Here is a 21039-nt window from a genome sequence, read left to right on the forward strand (position 1 = left end):
GTGACATTATCATTTCACCTGCAGCCCAATTGTGACTATAAAAACGAGATACATTCTTCCAGTTCCCCGCTTTCAGGCTTCTCGTGCTCTCACACATGCAGTGCAGCTGCTCACAGCCTTTATTCTCAGTGCACGACCCTCCCAGCCACACAAGGCAGCTTTGTAGCTGCAGCTGCCAGGACGGGATGCAGTTGCTGACTCTCGGTTGCACCTTTTGATGAAAACTCTTCAAGGAGGGGCTGTTATCCCCTGCACATTTTACTGTTGTAAGGCCTGTTTTCAATGGCTGCATCATTGCATTCATGGCTGACACTGTATCCTTTATCTTTCTTGAGCTTTTTGTAAGGAAAAAAACACATCAGAAAGATGCAGGACTTACTAAAAAGCACCAAGGATTCTGCAGTCTTTTTCAACCACATGTTCCACTTGTGACAGAGAAAAACCTTCTCATAAAGGGAGGTACTTTGTCCTCACTGAACACACAGCGTTGGAAAACTCCCAACCTTCTCAGCAATCAAACATCATTGCAAAGAAAGGAAGAGACACAGCAGGAAGAATGAGGCCTCCTTCGAGTTGGTGAGAACTTCACCATTCCCCCGTGAGCACACATTCAGGCTCCATTCAGGTGGTTTTTTTCCACTCTTCCTGAAATGTTAAGAACTCAGTTGCTTTGGCTTGTAGAAGATAAAATCTCTTTTATTATGAACATATTTTCATTCCAGATTTTCCCCTATTCAGAAAGAGATATTTTCATTATGAAAAACATCTAATCCAAGGTAGAAAAAAAAAAAAAAAAAAGATATATTTTTTTATATACATATATATATACACATAATGTCTGTACATTTGATTTTCTGTACAACCAAGGCACCAGCAAAAGTGGCAATGGCACATGCAGGACTTTTTTTTGCTAAAGATGCGATTTCAAATAGTTTGTCAGGAATACTTCCAATCTTGCTGAAATAATTCCTCTTCTTCCTCCTCTCTGGGTGATGGGGACAGAGGGGTACCTTCACTAACAGAAGAGAACAAACCACACGTAACTCTGTTCCCTCTGACTGCAACTGACTGTGCACCAGGCACTGCTCTGGGAGCAGTAAGTTGGCAGTCTGAAGCAGGCAGGCTTTGCCTCGCAGCACCAAATTCTCATCTAAAAGAGGTGCAGTTTTGACTACTGCTTAAAAGCAACTTTCCCTTCAGAACTTACCTGCATGAATGGGAAAAAGCTGATGTAGTATGAACTACAGAATTCAGGTATTAATATCATGCTTGGGAGACTGTACCAAACAAGTACTTAGGAGTACTTTGTTACAGGAATTCTGTGCATATTTTCCCTAAGTAAAGACTAAATGAAAAGTAAAGGAAAGGCCTCCATAATTGGATAACAATTACAGCAATCCCACCAGCAGTCATTTTCAGAGCTGAAATAAAGGTCCTTCTCTAAGGAAAAAAGGGAACAACAATAGCAACAACAAAAAAAAAAAGAAAGAAAAGAAAAAAGAGCAACTTCTGTTGATAAGAGCCCATACTGAACAAAGACAAAATTAAAAAGCGTGATCGATAGCACAGCCCTGCAGACTGTAATCAATACAGCTTTATTCCATACTCCAAGCTTTGCAGCAAGAATCTTTCAAAACAGCTGGTGAAGGCATGAACTCTCAAAGGACTTGTGCTGTGCTGAAACTAACAACAGAACTCAAAAAGAGCCTGAGGCAGCTGCTGAATCTGCCATTGGTACTGCTAGCAAATAATCTCAAAGCAGAGTAGGGTAAACACCACACTCAGCACTTTTAAGTTGGAAGTGCAGCTGCAGTCAGAAAAGCTGAGAATAAATGCCATCTTAGCTTTCATTTACACTTCATTCTTCAATAAACGTGTTTGCTTTTACCTGCCAACAACCAAAAGAAAGAAACCTCTGTGGGATTTTTCTCTCTCTAAATACATGCTTCACAGATTATAAAGCTAAACAAGGTTCACTGCAGAAGTTTCTTTCCTAGCTTGTAAGGCAGCCAAAAACAAATTATGTCTTTGTGTTCTGTAGAGCAGCAAGAATCTTTGCATCCCACGCCTCTTTAAAGAGTAAATCTCCCCAACAGTCAGAAGAAACCAAATGAGACAATTCCCATCTGTAACTCAGTGGTTTTCACCACTTTTAAGGCAATTGACCACTTAGGAATCCCAGTTAGGAGGAAAGCAGAGGAGAAAGAGGGAGCAGTGCAAACAGTGATGACAGTGTAGTTTGTTAGGCAGATCATTCCTCTGCTTCTGTCACTCGGTCAGACTGCCCCTCCTGTGCTCCATGCCTCCTACCCACAGCAGCAGAGGTGACAACTCATAACAGCCAGAGAAATGGGCTCCTCTTTCTTCTAGCAGCCAGCTGACCACACTTCATTTCTTTCTGCGGATCTTGGGCTTTTTCACTGGCCGGAGGTAAGGGTTGTCTATCATATTCTCCTCCCCATTCCGGCTGCCAGACAAGGAGGTGTTCTGCTGTAATACTGAAGCATTCTCTTTTTCAGGTCCGGAATCATCCTGGCACAGGAAAAAAAAAAAAGCAAAAAAAAAAAAGCATAAATAACCACAGTTAGTCTAAACAAGGCTTAGAAGTTCAAACCACAAAACACAAGGGTGAAACATAATCAACAGCCAAGATAAACAGAAGCAAACAAAAAGCTGCATTAAAGGTGGGAAGTCCAGATTTTTAATATAAGCAGATCCCCTCTGAGAACAGCATGGAATAGTGGCACAATCCTCTCTCCTCTAACATGGAAATAAAGGTTGCATTGAAAGCTCGTGATCCAACACTGGATAACCTCATTGTACAATGTATTTTGCAGAAAGTTAAAGAACCATGACAGTGTTAGTCATTTACATCCGGTAAAATGCAACCATTTTCCACCCCCTCTGCTCAGCTGCAAGGAAGACGGACGAAGGTTTCGTATGTTTAAGAAAGGCAGGCCCTAGGGATCTTGATCTCTAAGGGGGGGCGTACCGTGCTCATATGCAAGGGGAGGTTCTCTGTGTCTGTCTGGTCGTCTTGCTCAGATGAATCTGTTTCTTCCATTTGCTGCATTTCCAGCTCAGAGGGGAGAAGAGCTGTCAAGTAGGGTACAGTGAAAGGCCTGGCAGCAATCACTAAGGTTGGGGAAAAGGACGCAGTGAGCAAGGTGGGAGACAGCTCATCAACTCAGAGACTCCGCAGCACAAAGTAACCAGTTACTTTGAAACCAAACCCTTTCATAGTTCTGATTTTAAACAAAATAGGCACACCTCTTCTGCCGCTCCCAGGAGTCAGGAATGAAATATGCTGTCCCCAAAAGATGGCAGTCTCTAATTCCCTATTTTCTGAAGACCCTTTATGTTTCCAGTCATGGACACAGCATTATACAAACACAAAAAATTCATTCCTGACTGTTCATACAAGTTCAACTGCCTCACAGGCTGAAGTATTTACTTAGTTCCCCAGAAGATAACACAGGCTGTGCTCTCAGCCAAGCTTGGGAAAGTGGGAATTGTCATCCCTGCTTTGCAGGCGGAGAAACACAACAACCTCCACTGCCTCACACAGAAATGTGTGAGAAAAGAAATGACTTGTACAGAAGTTACAGAAACTCAGACAGCACTGGGATAAGGGAATGAGAGGATCTATCAGTCAAACCCCTCTCCACCATCACAAGAAAGAGGGCATTCATTTACAGTGGAAGCCTACCATGAGGCAAGCAAGGCTTTATTATGAACCCGAGGTCTTTATGCCTGTTTAAAATAGAAAGTCCCTCATCACCCTCCCTTCCCATGCCTCAGAATGGGATCCCTCAGTGCCCACCTTCTGCAATCGCAAGAACACTGCGTGTACACTGTGTTAGATGTCTGTCCTTCACAGCACAAGCTTCCTAGATAACTCACATGGGAATGTGCTAACGTCATCTTTGAAGAGACTCTGCGTTTCTCCTGTCTTAGCCATGAAGCGGGTGAGAGCTCTTTCCACGTCGCGCCGCTGAGACGCTGCCTTTTCCCGCAGCACTTGGTAATCAGACACTGGCTCTCGGTATGTCTGTAGAGCAGGGAGGACACAACAAGTACAGTCACTAGATTCAATGCAGACAGACCAAGTTCCGAACACTACTAGGACGCGGGTGCTACAGGCAAGCACTGACCTTCAACATGCACACGTTTTCAAACAGCTACAGATATCAGCCATAAAACTCAAACAAGTACAATGTGCAAATGACGAGCATTGTGCCAAGGAAGCAGAAAGAGTGTTCTGGAACAGCGCTACAATAAAAATACACACGCGCTTTCCTAACATTACTGACTTCAGACAGAATCCAAACAGCACAAAAGTCTTTTTTCACTCACTGGTGTCTTGATGTAGGTATGAGGATCTGGAAACTCAGGAAAATAGCCAGGGATGTGGGATGGATGTGGCTTGTTCTGCCCAGCTGTCAGGGCTTTGGGAGTCACAGGCTGATTTGTCACAGGAGCTACGGTTAAAAAAGCACATGCACTAAATTAGCCAGCATCATTCTGCCAAATGTTAGGCATCAAGAAGTGCTAGTCTGTACCAAGCTGTGACTCATGTCTCCAGGTCCTGTGATAGGGACAGAGCACATCCTATGAGCAACAGTTTCAGGTTGTGTTTGGCATTTTTATCAGCATTGGCAAAGAGAACAAGGCTTACATGACCTCTCTCTCCTACACAAGGAGAACCAAAATCATCTTGAGGATTCTCATGTGCAATGAGGATGCTGAAGCAAAAGCAACTGATTTGGCAAAGGATGTCCTCCTTCACATATTACATCATAATTACAGGAATCCTTAACACAAACTGTGTGCCCCAGAGCACTGGACTGCACCGTTCATGAGAAAAGCAGCAGCCCTCTGGATGCCAGCAGATAGAAATGACAATTATTTCCTGCACAAGAAAGGACTTCTCACATACGGGCAGTGATGACCATCCTCTGGGAGCGCTTTGCGTATGCGGGAAGCGTTTCAACATTGAACCCTGAAATACAGAAGAGGAGGAAAAAGGAATCACACCAAGAAGAAGGAAAATTATGTACTCTGTATGCATAGAAACTGCATCAACAACAGTGATATCGGATCACCTGCGTGAGACGCAGAATGGTGGACATCACACAAACACTGGCAACACCAGCAACATATTGTTATGGCAACACAGAGCACCCATTCTCCTGCAATGTATGCATCTGGAATTAGTGAGATGAGTCAGCTACTCACCCATTTCCACTAAAGTAACCACTATATCAGAGAGTGTAGGCTGTGTTCTGGCTGTATGCTCACAGTAGGACTTTGCACTCCTTCCAATTTCAGAAATATCTGGAGGGAAAAAATCAACAACAACTATTACATATTCACTTCAGTCACCGACCACACATTTGTGTCAGCCCAACTCCTGAATTTTTAGCAAATCTAGTGTCATGGTTTTATGATTTTTGTAACTCGTATTCCACATCATAACATCATGTAAAGCACAGGGAGTTAAAGAGTTAACGCTCCAGTTCTGTGGACTGCTTATTTGCTGGGTACCTGGTTCTCAGAACAGAAGAACTGCACACCCCAGAGGACTGCATTCAGTGGGAAAGATAAAACTGATTGCCAGTCACGAGACTGCTCTTTCCCATCTCCCTACCCTCCCCCTTTTCCCCTTTCCCTTCTGCTGCGGTGTTGGTCCCTGGTCCCCCTGCCCCATCAGCCATGGACCTGGGCCAAACCAGCTTGTAAACCATTGAAATCCCTTCCTCTTTATTTTTTTTTGGTTGGTGGGCCTGTGGGCCTGCTGCTCTCCTGGCAGGGATGCAGACCTAGAAGTAACACTGTGCACCTAGCAAGGAATAAAAAATAGCTTCCAGAATCTGGTATCTTACAGCCTGCATATGTCAAAGTAAAGGACAGCCGAAGTATGGAAACACTGATTATCAAGTCAGATGCTTTTCACAAATAAAAAAAGCAAATCTGCAACACAGCATGAAAAACTACCAAACCTAATCATTAATCAACATAAAAAAACTGTAAGCTGAGATCCTAGGCACATCACCCAGGAAATTAAGAGCAGAACTGCCAGACAGTCCCATTTCTACAGCCTTCACTAACCAAATGTCTGGAACTTGGTTACCAGTCTGTTTATTCTGGTAGCATCTCAGTCTCCAGATACCTTATTAGGATTCCTAATGCCCACTGAGTAAGATAAGCACCACTGAGTTCAGACAAACTGCTCACAGTCAGAAGGTCTGTGACCCCAGGGCTGTGCTCTAATGCCCTGCCAAGCCTTCTGCTTTTGCTAACATCATTAATGTAAGAAATTACAAATAAAATCAACAAAACAAACACGCAAAAAAACAACAGAAAGAGCAAAAGCAAATCTGAATTAACTTCAAGGTGATTTTGCCCTAAATCACCACAATGGTGACACGGGGACTCACAGCTCTGTAACATCTCTGTCAGTGTTTCCACCGCAGCCTTTTCAGCACTCTCAAAGCCAGCTTCAGTGAGCAAGGAGCTGACCACCACCTGCAGAGTCCTCCTTCGGGCCAGGTAGTAGTTATCCGCCGGCGTGGTCGTGTGCTTGCTGCCCGACCTCTGCGGACACAGAGCTCAAACTGAACCCAAATGCCTGCATGCAGCCAGCACCCAGGCTGGGCTCACACATCCTGCTCACATCACAAGGGTACACATGCAGCACTGACACCTACGCATATTGACTCACACCTACTGACATACACGTTTGAGGACTGCTCTGAAAGTAATGCCTCCTATTTTATGCTGTTGGCCCTTGACATCAGAGGTGGATGTTGGTAGTATGGTAACAGAGGCTGAACCTTGCTGCCAACGTTCTGTAACCATTACATTGCCATGTGACAGATGGCAACAGCCTGACAAGATGGTGTGTAATGTAGAAGTGCGTATGAAGCAAAGAGATATTACTGAATTCCTCTGTGAAAAAAAAAAAAAAAAAAAAAAAAAAAAGGCATGAAGGCACGCATTGACTTCCAACAATGCTTTCTGGATGTTTCTGGAGACAGAACAGCAGATGTGAGCACAGTGAAGCTGTGGGTGGTGTGTTTCAGCAGAAACAGTGGGTCACACAGGCAGTATGAGTGCAGCATGCAGGCTCTTGTTCAATGATGATAAAAATAATGGTAACCACGTTGAAAAATAGTGTTTCTATCTGCAAACATGCTTTACCAAATAGTATTATTTGGCTCATTGTAGATGTTGCAGCTTTCACACAAGTAAATAAGAGGCATTACTTTTGGAGCAACCTACAACTAGAGATTCTTCACATGCACAAACTACACACGTGGAGATAACACACACATAAATACATGGGCATATCTACACATCTGCACACATAAACACACACGCATATGCACACAGACAGGCATACAGAAATCTGCAAATGCACACAGTTATGCATAAGCTGGACGGACGGACGGACGGACGGACGGACGGACGGACGGACGGACGGACGGACGGACGGACGGACGGACGGACGGACGGACGGACGGACGGGGAGCATCACCTTGCACCCCTCCCCCCTCCAACCCCGCCCTCCCACTCGTGCGCGGTCCCTTTAAACAAAGCCGCCTCGCGGCCAACCCCGCCCCGCGGCCCTCTCCGCCAATTCCAGCAGAAGAGCTTGGGCCAATCAAAGTCTGCCACCAAACCCCGCCCCCGCCCAGCCATCCAGCCAATCAGCGCCTCCTTCTCTTCAGCTCCCCCTAAAGGCCGCCGCTGGCAGGCCGCAGTCATTTGGGCTCCTCGGCCGGCGTAGGCCGCTGCCGTTCCGCCCGGTTCCTCGGAGGGATGCCCTCCGTAACGACCCCGCGGCCCAGTGAGGAGCTGCCGTTACCGTGCCGGAACCGCCGGGCGCCGCGTCGGCCATCTTGGAGCCATACAGCACGATGCGCATGTGTGAGGCGCCGGGGCCGCGCTCGAGGCGCGCGGTGCACTCTGGGGGCTGTAGGCGGCGCGCGGGGCCTGCGGCTCATCCCAGCTCTGCCGGCGCGCTCGAGAGGGAGCGAGGACAACGAGCAGCAGTAGCGGCGTTCCCGTCGCGAGCCTCTGGAAGAGCGAACGGCGGTGCGGGCGGCAGCGCTCCGGGCTGTGCTGCTGAGAGCTGCGCGAACCTTCAGCCCGATCTCCGCCCCGCGCTTCCGGCGCTGTGCGGCGGCTCGGCCCTCCGCGGGGCGCGGCGTAAACAAGGGCTGCGGCCGCGTGGAGCCGAGAGCGGGCGGGGAAGGATGGGTGCGAGGAAGCGTCGTGCGGGAGGGGGAGCTGCTGGATTTCAAAGGTAGGAGGCGCTTCTAAAAGGCTGGAAGTGCGAGGGGGGGAGGGCGAAGCTTTGACGGCTACGGCGTGGTCCCCGTGCGTGAAGGTGTTGGCGTGCTGTGACCGGGGACTGCCCTGCCGCCTGTGTGTCTGTCGGGGTCCCGCCGGGCATGGAGGCCGATACGAGCTTCCCTTGAGGGCTGTGTGCGAAGTGCTGGTTCTGGAGGTCTTGGTTGAGGTGAGTGGGTTGACGGGGCTGAGGAAGCCTGAGGAGATGGAAGGGGGAACGGTTCGTGTTGTGAAGCTGTAACCTGCTGGTTAACTGCTGAGGGGTGACTGAGCTACGTTGGGGAGGAAAGGGTGTGAGAGTGGCGGGTCTGTACTGAAAGCAGTGCAGTGCAACCGCTGAGAAGAGGCTGAGGCTGAGCTGGAATTGTCTGCAGGAGTGATGGGGAGCTGTGGATGGTTCAATATCAATAGGGCTCCAGGAGAGACTCGTGCCCCTCAGTCTAAGCTTTCTGTGCAGTCAGTTTCATTTCTTGTAACGAATCCAGGGGGTGTGTAAACATGGAAGCAAGCAGAAAGGTACTTTTGCTTGATGAGTACTGTGTGCATCAGAATACACGGTGAGGTAGTGTTTCCTTCTCAGGGTATAACATGCCAGCCATCATGCTCAGACGAAGGGCAAAAAGAAAACAAAACGACATGAGTGGTGTGAAGGTAGAGATTGAAATATTTCAGGCAGAAGAGAGCGCCGGTGGGAGCCCATTGCAGAATCAGTGGGTGAATTGTGGGTTGGAGATGCATGCAGCTCGGGACTTTGGTGTGCTGTTCCCATCTGCTAGCTCTCCCACATCTTTTGCTTCCCTGTCTGTACAAGAGGACTGATGGAGATGCTCTTTAGCTGAGTTACCTCACTGAGTTTGGGAAAGGTGCACTATTATAAATGCAGCTTGTGGCAGATCTGTAACTCCTGGTGAGTCCTCGTGCATGAGGACAGTTTCTTCTTGATCTCTTGTCTCCAGTACTTTGTAATGTCACTTCTTACCATGTTATTTATAGCATTTGCATGAAAAGAAAGAATTGTGGGTTTGACTCCTTGCCTCCAGGTGTTTACATATCTATCTGTTTCATAAAAAAATAGAGACAATCCTATAGAATACTGATCAAGGCCCGATGCCCCTCTCCCGCTCTGGAGACCTGTCTGTTGATCTGCAGAGCAGCACAGATTCTTCCTGCTCCAGCTGACTTTCAGATTCTTTATTATGCTTGTCTCTGTCAGTATGGATGGAGGGCATCCACTGTCTTCCCGAGCAGCTGAGGGTGTTTCTCTAGGAGGCAGAAAGAAGAGATGCTGAGCAGTTATAGAGAATGAGGGCACTGTGTTTCTGCCTTCAGTGCTTGTAGGGAGCATGGAGCCCTGCAGAGGCTCTCTGACTCCACAGCTGTCAGCAGCTCACAGCAAGTTATTTAAGTCTTTCTGAATTGCCCTGTTCCCACCTGGGTGTTGGCAGTCACTTAGCCTGGATTCCCGCTGCCTCCATCTGACGTTCTTCTTCAATGGCTGCATTACTTGGTTTATTCACGTGTGGGAGCTCTTGTATAAATGAGAATACTTCACAGCCCTGTGCTGCCTGCTTGGTTTTTGTTGATTTTGTGTGTTGTTGTTTGTTGTTGTTGTGGTTTGTTTTACTCTTGGGAATATTTTTTTCCCCATCCTGAAGTATCATAAACTTCAGAAAACAAAACTGTCTCTTTGGACACCAGGCAGGGGGTGGCAGGGGAAGCCCTGCAGTGAGCAGTGCTGGGGGAGGCTGGGTGCTCTGGTTATTGGTGCAGAGCGCTGTTATTTTGAGCTCTAGTCCTAACTGCAGCCAGCCTGCTGAATAACCATACACAAGCCTCTATGCTCCTCTGCATGTCGTTCTCCCATCAGTAAGTGTTGGCATGCCTTTTGAGATGCTCTCAGAACTGATGAAATGCACCAGCTGATGTTAGAATACTGTTGGTGATGGTGCAAGCTTCCCAGAGTACTGCAGTCCCTGCTGGACTTGGTTGCAAGCTGAAAATCCAGAGCCTGGGGAACTCCCCTCAACTAAATATGTGCAGAAGTTCCTAAAATCACAGGTGCTGCATCCCACATTATGGCGTGGGTGCATCATTCTGTTATGCACGGCTTCCCTTTGCCTGCTGGGGTGGGATGGGAGAAGCTTCCATAAAGGTCTGGCTCCTCTGTGATGTCAGGGTTTCTCGGTGTGTGTGAAGCAGCAGCTGCTCGCAGCCACTGGAGGAGACTGGCAGCCGAGGGGAAAGAGGCGTAGTGAAAGAAGGAGTGCTTCAGGGCTGTGCTGAAAGATGTTGCCAGGGGTCTGATGTGAAAGAGAAGGAATCTGGAAGCGAGCAGAACCATGCTGGCTGTTCCTGTCCATAGGTGGAGGGTGACATCCTTATTTTGGAGCCCATGTGGAGTGGGAATCGACACTGCCGCTGGAAATGTTTGCCAGTTTATGGTGCCAGCTTCCTCTGCAGTGCTGTGAAATCGGTCAGCTGGCAGCAAAACAAGAAAATGCAGGATGGTGGGAGTCTGTGCGTCTTCCTGAGCGTGGTGTTTTTTCCCAGAGATTGGAACACTTCCTTTTGCAACAAGAAGCACTTTCAGATTGGTTTCAAACTGAGAAAGGAAAGAAGCTCACGTGTTTTTACAGAACTTCATGCAGATTATTTCAAAGAAGGTGTAGGAGGTGGGAATCCCAAGCCCTTATTGTGTCACCCCAGACAAACATACTAAACCTTAGTGAGCTACAGCTGAATAGTTATTCTAATACTGATAGTCCGGGGGGGGGGGGGGGGGGGGGGGGGAAGGGAGGGGAAAGCTGTGAGGCCTGTTGAAATTCAGCTTTGTAAAGAATGATGGGAATGGATGACTGTCCACTCCTTGGTAGGGAAAGCCCAAGGCTTTTTCAGTTCTGAACTGGGCGGTGCTGGTGCAGCTGGAGGGCCTGCAGGAGGCTGGCGTGGGAGCCTGGTGTTTCTGAGCAACAACTGAGATGGGTAGGTGGTAATTGCTAAGGTGAGGTGGGGTGAACTTTTGCATGTGCTTCTGCCCGCCCCAGCGCCGCTGCCACCAGAGGGCACGTTGTCACCATGTGCTCTTCTCATTGGCTTATGTCAGAAACCAAAATAGCTAGCAGTGAATTCATTTAGACTCTTACAGCCCCCTGCAGTCAGGATGTCACCAAAATCTTCCCTGTGCCCATCTGTTTCTGAAAAGTGAAGCCCCTAAGTCCCTTGACTGATGCTATGCGAGGATTGTTGTGTAGTGTGATGGTGACAAGCACTTGATACACAGGAGAGGGGTGAGGAGGGAATAAGTTGTCCATCTGAGAATGTTTCTCCTAAGGAAATTGGCCTATGGCTTGCAGAGATCATGACCTGAATGCAGAGAGGCTGCTTTGCTACTATTGACAAATACTCTTCTCTCTAATGCAACAGCGCTGTTAGTGTTGGCAATATACTTGTGTGAAGTAATACCCTGTGGACTTGTTGCTTCCTGGTGGAAGAGGCTGATGTCTTGGCAGAAAGCACTGCCCTGCCTAGGCTTGCGAGATGGGGATCTGTGCAGCTCTGCAGGGTCGCTTCTGGAGTTCGCATACATATCTCAAAATGATGTAAATGATGTTACATGTGTAGAAGATGGAGTTTCCAGAGTGTAGAATCCATCTCAGTGCATGAGTTAGGTGTTCCAGCCCCAGAGTTCTGAGTAAAGCTTGAAGCCATTTCATCAAGCCACATAGAAACACAAATAGCCATAGGGGGAGAGGGCATCGGTGGTGGAGGGCTCTTTATGCACCACCCAGGTGCTGGAAATGCAGGTCAGTGGAGTTGGAGGAGGAAATGAGGTGTGCCTCTGTACAGGGGAATGCAATTAGGCTTCTCAAGGGTGCACTGTGCTCCCAAACATGTCAAGGCTCTGGCTTTGTCTGGAAGATAATGCTGTTCTTCAGATGTCAGCTGCAGAGCTAGACACAGAAATGTGTGGTGTTTTTTTTTTCTTCAGGCAGTGAGCGAGGTGCTGTTACCCATTCAAGGCTTGTGCTGTATGGCACTGACTGTCAGTGCTGGAGCTGGGCCCCAAAGGGTCCCTGCCTCTCCCTGTCACACTCAACTTCCCCTCACCCTTACTATAGGGGCTGCAGAGTCCACGTGTCTGGGGATTGCACTACATTAAGGTGAGTCTTCCATAGCAAGGAGCTCCCAGGAGCTTTCTTTTGGCCTAACTGGAATGTCAGAGCATCTTTACTGGTTAAAATGGGCCCAGGGTGGTTGATATCCACTGGACTTTTTATTGTAATGCTATTTAGCTGATGTAAAAACTGTTCGTTCCCATCCCACAAGCTCAAAGCTGTGTTTGAGTCAGTGCTGTATGTAACCCAGCAAGCATGTAAACCCACACTTCCAGGCTGTCCAGAGCCTCTGCTGCCAGGAACTATTGCAGATTCCAGGTCAGCTTTTCCTGCCTCACTGGTGACTCAGTGGATGTTCTCCATTTTGTTGCTTCTGTTTTCTTCAAACTTTACAATCCAAAGGTGATGAGGAGATGTGCTGCGCTGGTTACTGAGGATCAACAGATGTGGAGTTTGCTGAAAAACAGGCAGAGGAACAGTGTCAGCTGTGGTGATGTTCTGTTCTCAAGATCCTTACAGATAATACAACTGGTCCTGTTCTGGAGAGCATAAGATCTCTGCTCAGTCTTGTTCACAAGCTGTTGTTCTGTGTCACCATCCTTGCTTTGGCAAACTGTTTGTGGCTGCCTTGGACGTGCCAGATGCTGGGTGCAGCAAGTACTAATGCAGTCCCTTGCTGTGGAGTACGCTGTAAATCAGTATTTTCACAGCCATGGCAGAGAGAGCCAAAGGCATGGGCAGCAGAATGAGCATCTCTGAGCTGGAGCCTGCTCCTCACCTCAGCCATTTGTCTGACCTGTAGATGTCTTAGCATTGCTGGAGGAGGTGCTGGAACAATGAGGTAGGCTTGGTCACTGGTAAGACAGATGTCAGCAGTAAAGCTGGGCCAGGATAATGTCTCCTGCCTGCTTTTTGCACACTTCCCTTTGTGGAAAGCCTACCAGTGGAAGCCATGTCTGCTCTGAGCCAGAGCTGCATTGCCCATGCCTTTGATATCTTGCAAAGGGCAAGGTGCTGCTGCTGGCCCCACGGGGTGATAGTGCTCATGCTTCAAGGTAAGGCTGGCAACCTGCACAGCTCAGCAGAGGCCACTTTACCACATTTGCGTTTCTTGCTGCTGTCTTTGACAAATATCTGTTGTTTCAGGAAACCACACATTGGGTGTTGCCCTTCCAGGGTAGGGGTGGGGGAGGAATCCTGCTCCCTCAGGCACAGATCCAGCGGGGTCTTGGGATCCTGCTGCTCTCTGGATCGGGCTGGGGCTGTCTCCTCCTGCTGAGCAAGGTGAAGCCATCTGTCCCCAGGCATGGAGCGTGTGGGGCCAGCAGAAGTAATTCCTGAAGCCGATCATGAGCTGTGTTGTGAGTGGGTAGAATGTAAATTTGGAAACTTCTGAGCTACAGATGTGCGCATTTGCTTATCCACCTGGGCTTGGAATCCTTCTGTGGAGCTCTTCACACTTCTGCAGGGCAGGAAAGCTGTTTGAATGGGTTGTGAAGAGCCCCCATTCCTCAGCAGGGGCTCACACATGGACACTGCTTCTTGAAACCATCCTGGGTTGGACTGAGAAGCTTCACTGGCTTATGGAGATGCTCGCCATAGTGGTGGGAGACGTAGTGCAGGCTCTTCTGTGTGCTGCTGGGCCACACTGACTATAATACTGGGTTCAGAAGGGTGTCTGGTTCTGGCTAGGCTGTTGGTTGTTGCATAGAGCAAGGTACTTCCTTTTCTCTACTTTTTTGAAACGGAAGAAGATAGCTTAAGAACAATCAGTAATTTGACTGGAAAAGTTGTAATGCTAAGCAGTTGTCTAGCTTTGCAAGAGTGGGATTGAGCGGGGTTACCATCACCTTTAAATACCTGTTAAAATCTGTTGTTTTAAGAATGTTGGCATTCCTGAGCAACGCACTTTAAGGAAATGCCTTTATCTGTAAATTGGAGCTTGGTGTCTGATGACAGTCACTTTTGCCTCCCAGTGGGATCCTGGAAATACAGATGCAGTAGCAATGGAAATGTAGCACTGTTTCACACCAGCTGCTCTGTGAAAGCTTTGGGTGCTGAAAAAACCTTATCCTCTCCCACCTATTCTCATTTCCTTGAGACAAAAAAAGCCTCCAGATCTTGTCATGGAAGAAGCATAAGCTGGAAAACCAACTTTTTTTTTTTTTTTTTTTCAGTTGACCCTCTGTACAGGACTCTGGTCCGCAGGCTGTTAGTCTGCAGAAGTCCTGAATTGATCAGACCCAATGGGAACCCAGAACTGAATGCTATCAGAGATCTGCAGCGCTCCAGACTGGCGGTGTAGCATCACTGCTTGGGCCTTGTTAGCCAGGCGGAGCAGTTTGCATTTCTGGGGGCTCCAGAAGCAGCAGGGACAAGGGGTGAGGCAGAGATAGAGGGTGGCAGCAGCTGTTCAGGATATGTTGCTGATTCTGTGACATCTCCCACCCTTTTTGGGAATTGAGAATTTGGAGCAAGACAGAAAGAAAGAAGAAACAGCTGCTGATAAAGCCTTGTGGAGATGACGGCCCTGTTCTCAACGGCCTGCAGCCCACAGCATGTCTCTGAGGGCCTGCGCCAGCTGGGAGGCAACGATAGGCTTCATTGCTTGCTCTTGCTGTTCATCTCCCTGCGCTGGGCATGGAGATGGATATCATCTCCTCTCCTTCCTGCTCCTTTCCTTCCTCTCATGTCTCTGCTTCTTCCTCTGTGAGTGCAAAGCTCTCTGTAAGCCCTGTTAGTTTGCCCTGGCTGTGCTGCAGGCTCTGCTCATTGACATTTTCTGCTGTGCAAATCCCAAGGGGCTTTCAGCCTTAGTCCCTTGAGGGGTCCAGTCTAGTGATGGCAGTAAGACACCTACAGATCATAATGAAAAGCACTCACTGGAGCTCAGGGCAACGAGGAGCAGGGGAAGCTGCTGCAGGGTTAGGCATGGAGCAAGCTTTCTGCGGCTGTGAATCCCTCTGGTTTGGCCAGAGGGATGGGATCTGTGGGGCCAGGGGTAGCAAGCATTACAGCGGTCTGTGGACATGAGGAGGGCTGAGTCTGTGCTGTAAGGGGCTCGTTGGGCAAGGAGGGCTGAGAGCTGGGAGGGCGTGCGGTGTCTCGCAGGGCGCGCGTTTCCTCCATCTAACCTACAACAGGGTCTGTTTTAGCTGAGTCTTTGAGGATCTGATAAAATGAGTTCCCATGCCCTAAACAAGGATCCTGTGGCTTCGGGGTGTACAGAGGGCTGCAGGCCATGTTTCACGTGCAGACAACTGTTACCACGTGCCATTTTTCTTTCTTTTTTTTTGTATAACGAATGGGGTCCCCACATCTGGTTGTGACGGTTAAACAGGCTCGATTTAATCATAGACTGATATAAGATGCAGAGAGAAAAGAGGGGAGAAGGGTGAGAAGCACAGAGCACCTGCTTACCCCCGGGCAGCATGCCCTATTCTGGGCCATGCTACATGCATGGCAGCCAGTATACAGGGAAGGTGGGTTGCACAGATCCTGCCTGCTGGGAAGTCCTGTGCCTGGGGCCTTTTGCAAGGTTTTCTGCATGTTCCATTGGGGTAGGGTGGGAACAGGGCAGGGGTGTTGCAAAGAGGTTAGGGCTGGCTGGAAGGACTTTGTTATTTTGCCACGCAGCAGCTTTTGCAGCAGCACAGGGTGTGTGTTGAGGGGTAGAGACAAATCTGATGACTTCCACGAAGCAGGAAATCTACTCCCTGAGAGCAGGTTGTTCCCTAACTATTAATTAGAGGCTGCTTAAATTTGTTGGAAAGCATGCAATGCTCTGTCAAAGTAAAAATCTTCTCTTCTGCGAGAAGTCCTTGGAATCAGGATTTTGGAGCTGGAACCAAGAACTGGGAGAGCCTATGCAACCTCACAGGAGCTGGCTTGTTCCTCTGGGATCTGAGCATTTTGCTAAGATGCCTTGGGTTTTGCCATCCAACCTTGCACCAGGTTTCATTTTTGCTCCCACCTCCACTCATCTTTTGCAGTGGATCTGCATGTTAACTCAAGATAGCAGTTTTTCCTATCCCTTCTTTCCTCCCTCCCCTCCACCCCCAACTCACTTATGAAAGCAGATTTGACATGTGCTAGATCCCAAGATTTAAAAAAAAAAAAAAAAAAAAAAAAAAGGCATTACAGGAGAATATAAGCAGCAGCTCAGGAGGGGAAAGCATTCTGAAAGAGTTGACAAGGCACAACCAGGGTCTGCCTCAGGTGCAGCTGGGAAGGGGCCTTACTTCTGGCAAGGGTTGGTGCCAGGTCTGCTGCTAGGCTCTGGAGGCCTTTTGGCAGAGGTTTTGAAATCTGATTTTTCTTTCTGCAGCCAAGTGAGATTTTTATCAACTTCCTATCTGAGAGCAGAAGTCAGCTGGTGTAGGAGTACTGGCTTGTGTCCTCCTGCCCCATGCCTGTACATGTGGTGGGGGTGGCAAGGGTGCTGGCAATGCAGGACCTGCAGCTTGCGCAAACGGGAGATGAAAGGCAGGGTACAGCCCTGTAGGTCAGTGAGATAGTGTCCTGTTTGCTCTTTCCAACGCAGCACAAGCCAATCATGCTGCATGTAGAACGTGCTCCTGCTTAATCGTTGCTGTGTCCAGTTTCATCTTGCCTTTGTGGCTGATGGCCCACATCAAACTCCTGCACAAAGAGCAGAGCAGCCAATTGCACCACTTCCTGCAATGGAGGTAAGTCCGAGTGCAGAGACCTTGCTGTTGCCTGCACTCCAGGATGAGTTGAGGCCCAAAACAGCCTTCTTGTGGCCTTGTAGCCTACTGCCACACGTACTGCTCCTGAGAAGTAAAGCACAGTGTGTTCCAGAGAGCTCCATTCTGCATTCTGATGTTCAGTTGCAGCAGAAGTGAGTGGCATTTTACCAGCACAAGGGAGGCAGAGTGGGGCCGGTCCTTGCCTCATGCACACTTGGTGTGACCCAGAAGTCATTTGCACAAACTTGCTTCTCAGTGTGCCTTTGCATATGCAGCTGGCACTTTCTCTTGCAAGGGCTTTCCACTTGTAAGTGGTCTGTCTGAAACTCAAGGATTTGGGGATTTGCTGTTTTCAGGACAGATCTGGTTTCTGTATGCACATGTCTTATGGAGGAGCTGGGCTTGGGCAAGCACAGATGGACTTCAGGCTTGTGGAAAGTACCTTTCAAACTATCCCTGTTTAAATTTCTACCCTGAGCCAGAAAATTAACAGAGAGGAGGTCTGACTTTTTTTTTTTTTTTTTTTTTTTTTTTTGTATTCAATTTAATTCATGATCAGAGCCTGGATCAACCTCTCCACTGGAAATACCCGAGAAAGTCTCTGATTTGGCAGAGATTTCCCCAAATTCTTCAGCTGAGGGTGTGACACTTCTCATTGTTAGCCAAAAAGCATCTCAGCACTTTTTTGTCATCTTACACAGAGCCAGCTGTGGCTGCTCAGGCCACCTCCTCAACCCTGGCCTGATAAGATACTGACATGTAGGTCAGTTGCTCTGCATTGCATGGCTTGATTGATGTAGGTCTGTGATACCCAGATGATGAGCACCGTCAGAGTAAGTGCAGAGCTTGGCAGAGGAGAGTCTCAGTTCTGATTAGAGCATCTTGGTGTTGCCAGCACGTGTACTACTGCTACCAGCATGTGCAATGAGGTGTGAGAGCAGCAGAGATGGCAGTGGAGCTGGGTTTACGTATTCATGGTTGTGACAGTGCACGCAGGGAAATAACCACTGAAATGCTTTGTGTGCCACTGTCTGTCTTCAAAGGGCTTCTGCCACGTTTGTCTTCTGTCTCACATACATCTGTTGTTTTTTTCTTCTTTTCAATGCAGCTGTTAAAGCTCTTTGAAATTATCAGCTTGCAGTGCTGTAGGGTAAATGCAGGACGCAGGGTGGGCCTAAACACGGCGAAATTATTTGATGGCTGAAGACCGTCAGTATAATCTCTGCTTCCAGAATGCATTTCAGCTTAGTACATCCAAAGTGGTTTGTAGAGTGAGCTCAGAAGTGTCCGTATGCACAGCCAGACAGGTTCCTTAAGAACCTAGCTGGGTCTGCCCTAGCTGGGCAGGCAGCTTTGCAGATGCAAGAAGTGGCAGGAGATGGAAGTGGAAATTTGTCTGTCTGTAAGGCACCACTGTAGTTCTCAGCTGTGCATCCAACCATCAATCTCAGCAGGTGAGCAGAGATCGTTGCTGAGCATCTATTTTCTCCTTCTTAACTTACACTGTGCAGGAAGTAAATAAATACACATACTTCTAATGTGTTTGTCAGCTAATTGCTGGCAGAAGTTAAGTTTGCATATTGTGGGGCTGAATGCTGTTTGCTTAACACTGCATGTGAGCCCATTGAAATTGGTGAGGTCTCAAGGGTCTAACTGGCGGCAAGTGCCAGCCCTCTGAGCCCTCTGTGCCTGGCTGTCTCAGTGGCTGGCACGCAGGCACAGCACCCTGTAGCCCTGCTGTCATTAGCCACAGGGTGACCTTTCTGCTCCTTGGCATGCAGCACTCAGACTGAGCACCCATCAGTGCAGGAGGTGCCCATGGTTTGGATGGTTGGAACTGTGAAGGATAGGAGTCTGGTCTTTGTTTTGTAGCATCTCTTAACTCCAGACCCCCACCAAGTTCAGAAGTACTATTGCACAGTTCAGTTTATTAGCTAAGTAGGATCAACTGTAATCTCATGCTGTGTATGCCTGAAAATGAAAGATGTACAGCTGCCATGCTTATCAAATTGGTATACAGAGCTGAGTAAATCTGCTGACCCAAGTAGGAGCTTCCAGGGCATGCAGTTAGTGTTTCTGGTGTCTCTGGTTGATTGTTTGCAGTAATGGCTGTCACTGAGATGAATGTGAATCTCCTCTCCTAGAGATGCATCATTATCTCTGTCCTGAAATGACTCATGCAGGCACTTGGCATCGCTGCATAGCAGCCTATAGGGAGGGATGGGGAATGAATTTTCTTGAGGAATATAAGGAGTAAAAGCAAAAGGTGTCGTGTCAATTTTAGAGCAAAAAGATTGAGGCAGGCATTTGTCAATTTACATAGGCTTTTGGGCTTGACTGCGCTCTCCTGATTCCCTTCCCAGCCTCTGGCACCTGCTTTTCTGGGAGCAAAAGGTTTCTGAGTATTTCAGTTCCTATAAGTGGTGATGTAGCAGCTGCATGCAAGTAGCAGGGGTGCTGTGTGCCTCTAGGATGTTTTCCATTAGTGCTTACGTGTGCCAGTTTCTTCCTCTGCACTGTGTATTATTTTGGATCACCCAAGCTTTTAACCTAGTCACCACTTTCATAAGTAAAAACACAACGCCCATGTTTCCTATTAACTTGGCACCTTTGCTTCTTCACCCAATTCAGTGCAGCAGAAGGGAGAAGCGGCACATCCAGCTCATGTTGTGGAGAAAACTGTGACAAAGGCAAAAAGAGGTTTAGCAGCTCCCAGCCATGCCGTACATGAGATTTTGGAAAGGAAATGAAAAGCAACTTTTCCCATGGGAACTACAGAGGGAGGCAAACTGAACTGAATGGAGGTCTCATAAATCAGTGACGTAGGCCTTTGACTTTCTGTGCTGTAGCCTCGGGCAGTTGGTATTTATATGCCCAGTCAATAATTAAGAAAAAGCAATGAACGTGAAAATGCAGGAATTACAAAAATGCAGAGTTCTATGAAATCTCCTTCCATCAACCTCAACCAGCAGAAGGGGAAACTGAGGCAGCGTGCATGGTGTCAGCTGGCTGGGGGCCATGCAGAACATCAGCCCTGCAGGGAGTGATGAACACGCACCAAAACAGCTGTTCTCCTGGATGCTCATCTTCCTCACCTCCGCCCCTAGTGAGGGAGGAAGAGGTTAGGCAGTGTGACTGGCAGGGACACCTATGTTTTGTTCTGGTTAGCAGCTAAACGTGTGTTGCATGGGTTTTGTTTGTCAAGAAGCAGCAGCATTATTTGTGCTGCCTGTGTGAATCTAGCTGGCAAAGCACATTACAGGTATAACCAATTCATCATCATTAAACTGCAGTGATGGGGTTTTCCAAAGCTGTCGCTGTTGGCCTAAGCTGCAGTAGCTGTGATGGGAGAGGAAAAAAAAATGTTAAGCACATTTAAAATACAAGAGCCTAGAGAGATGTGATTCAGTACATATGATCTCAATTCTCCATCAGCTGTCATCAGAGTTCCTTCCAGTTTGTCACTGATTAAATGCAGCTTATTTTCACCCAGTTGCAGTAATCAATTTGTGTCCCCTGCTGCTGTCCCTCCTAAGCTCAGGGCTGGTAGAGGAGTGGATTTTGCTCTGTGCCTTTAGCCTGGATGCCAGCTGAGTGCTTGGAGTCCTGTCCCTTTTGCCCATCATCAGCCCTGGCGTGGGGTTTGGAGGTAAGTCAGGCTTCGCACAGCTCTTAGCACCAAAGTCAATCTCACCCGATCTGTGTGCCCGTTTAGTTCATGGACTTTCTGTCAGCCTGCAGCAGTTAAAAGTGCACTAGTGCACTGCATCTGTCTGTGAATGGATTCTCTTGTCCTGCACTTACATTCCCTGCAAGCTGATCACCTGCTTGGCCTGCAATTGTGATTGCAGAGCTAC

The 21039-nt window shown here is 48.1% G+C and overlaps 2 protein-coding genes across 5 annotated transcripts in view; one reads left to right on the plus strand and one right to left on the minus strand.

Annotated features, from left to right (window-relative positions):
* Window positions 1-675: 675 nt before the first annotated feature.
* TAF8 (TATA-box binding protein associated factor 8) lies at window positions 676-8058 on the minus strand. Of its 2 annotated transcripts, none has more exons than XM_052698068.1 (8): window positions 7871-8058; window positions 6441-6597; window positions 5239-5337; window positions 4940-5002; window positions 4357-4481; window positions 3904-4051; window positions 2993-3096; window positions 676-2532 (listed from the first exon to the last, which is right to left on the minus strand). In XM_052698068.1, exons 1-8 carry the CDS (start codon window positions 7928-7930, stop codon window positions 2389-2391), a joined length of 900 nt encoding a protein of 299 aa, XP_052554028.1. In that variant the 5' UTR covers window positions 7931-8058; the 3' UTR covers window positions 676-2388. The 2 variants fall into 2 exon arrangements, with proteins under 2 accessions (XP_052554028.1, XP_052554027.1); XM_052698067.1 differs by having other exon boundaries at window positions 2993-3135.
* Window positions 8059-8191: 133 nt separating this feature from the next.
* The window catches only part of CCND3 (cyclin D3), a 37867-nt gene continuing 25019 nt past the window's right edge, over window positions 8192-21039 (plus strand). Inside the window, exon 1 of one of the 3 annotated variants that reach the window (XM_052698072.1) lies at window positions 8192-8311. Coding sequence is in view for 1 of the 3 variants with exons in the window: in XM_052698071.1 (XP_052554031.1) it covers window positions 17156-17161 (6 nt within the window). In the remaining 2 variants the exon portion in view is untranslated. Of the gene's footprint in view, window positions 8312-8376; window positions 8528-17041; window positions 17162-21039 lie in introns of those variants that run through there. The other 2 variants (XM_052698073.1, XM_052698071.1) reach the window with 2 other exon arrangements.

This window comes from Tympanuchus pallidicinctus, unplaced genomic scaffold, assembly GCF_026119805.1.
Source record: "Tympanuchus pallidicinctus isolate F22 unplaced genomic scaffold, pur_lepc_1.0 scaffold32, whole genome shotgun sequence".
Classification (NCBI taxonomy): Eukaryota; Metazoa; Chordata; class Aves; order Galliformes; family Phasianidae; genus Tympanuchus; species Tympanuchus pallidicinctus.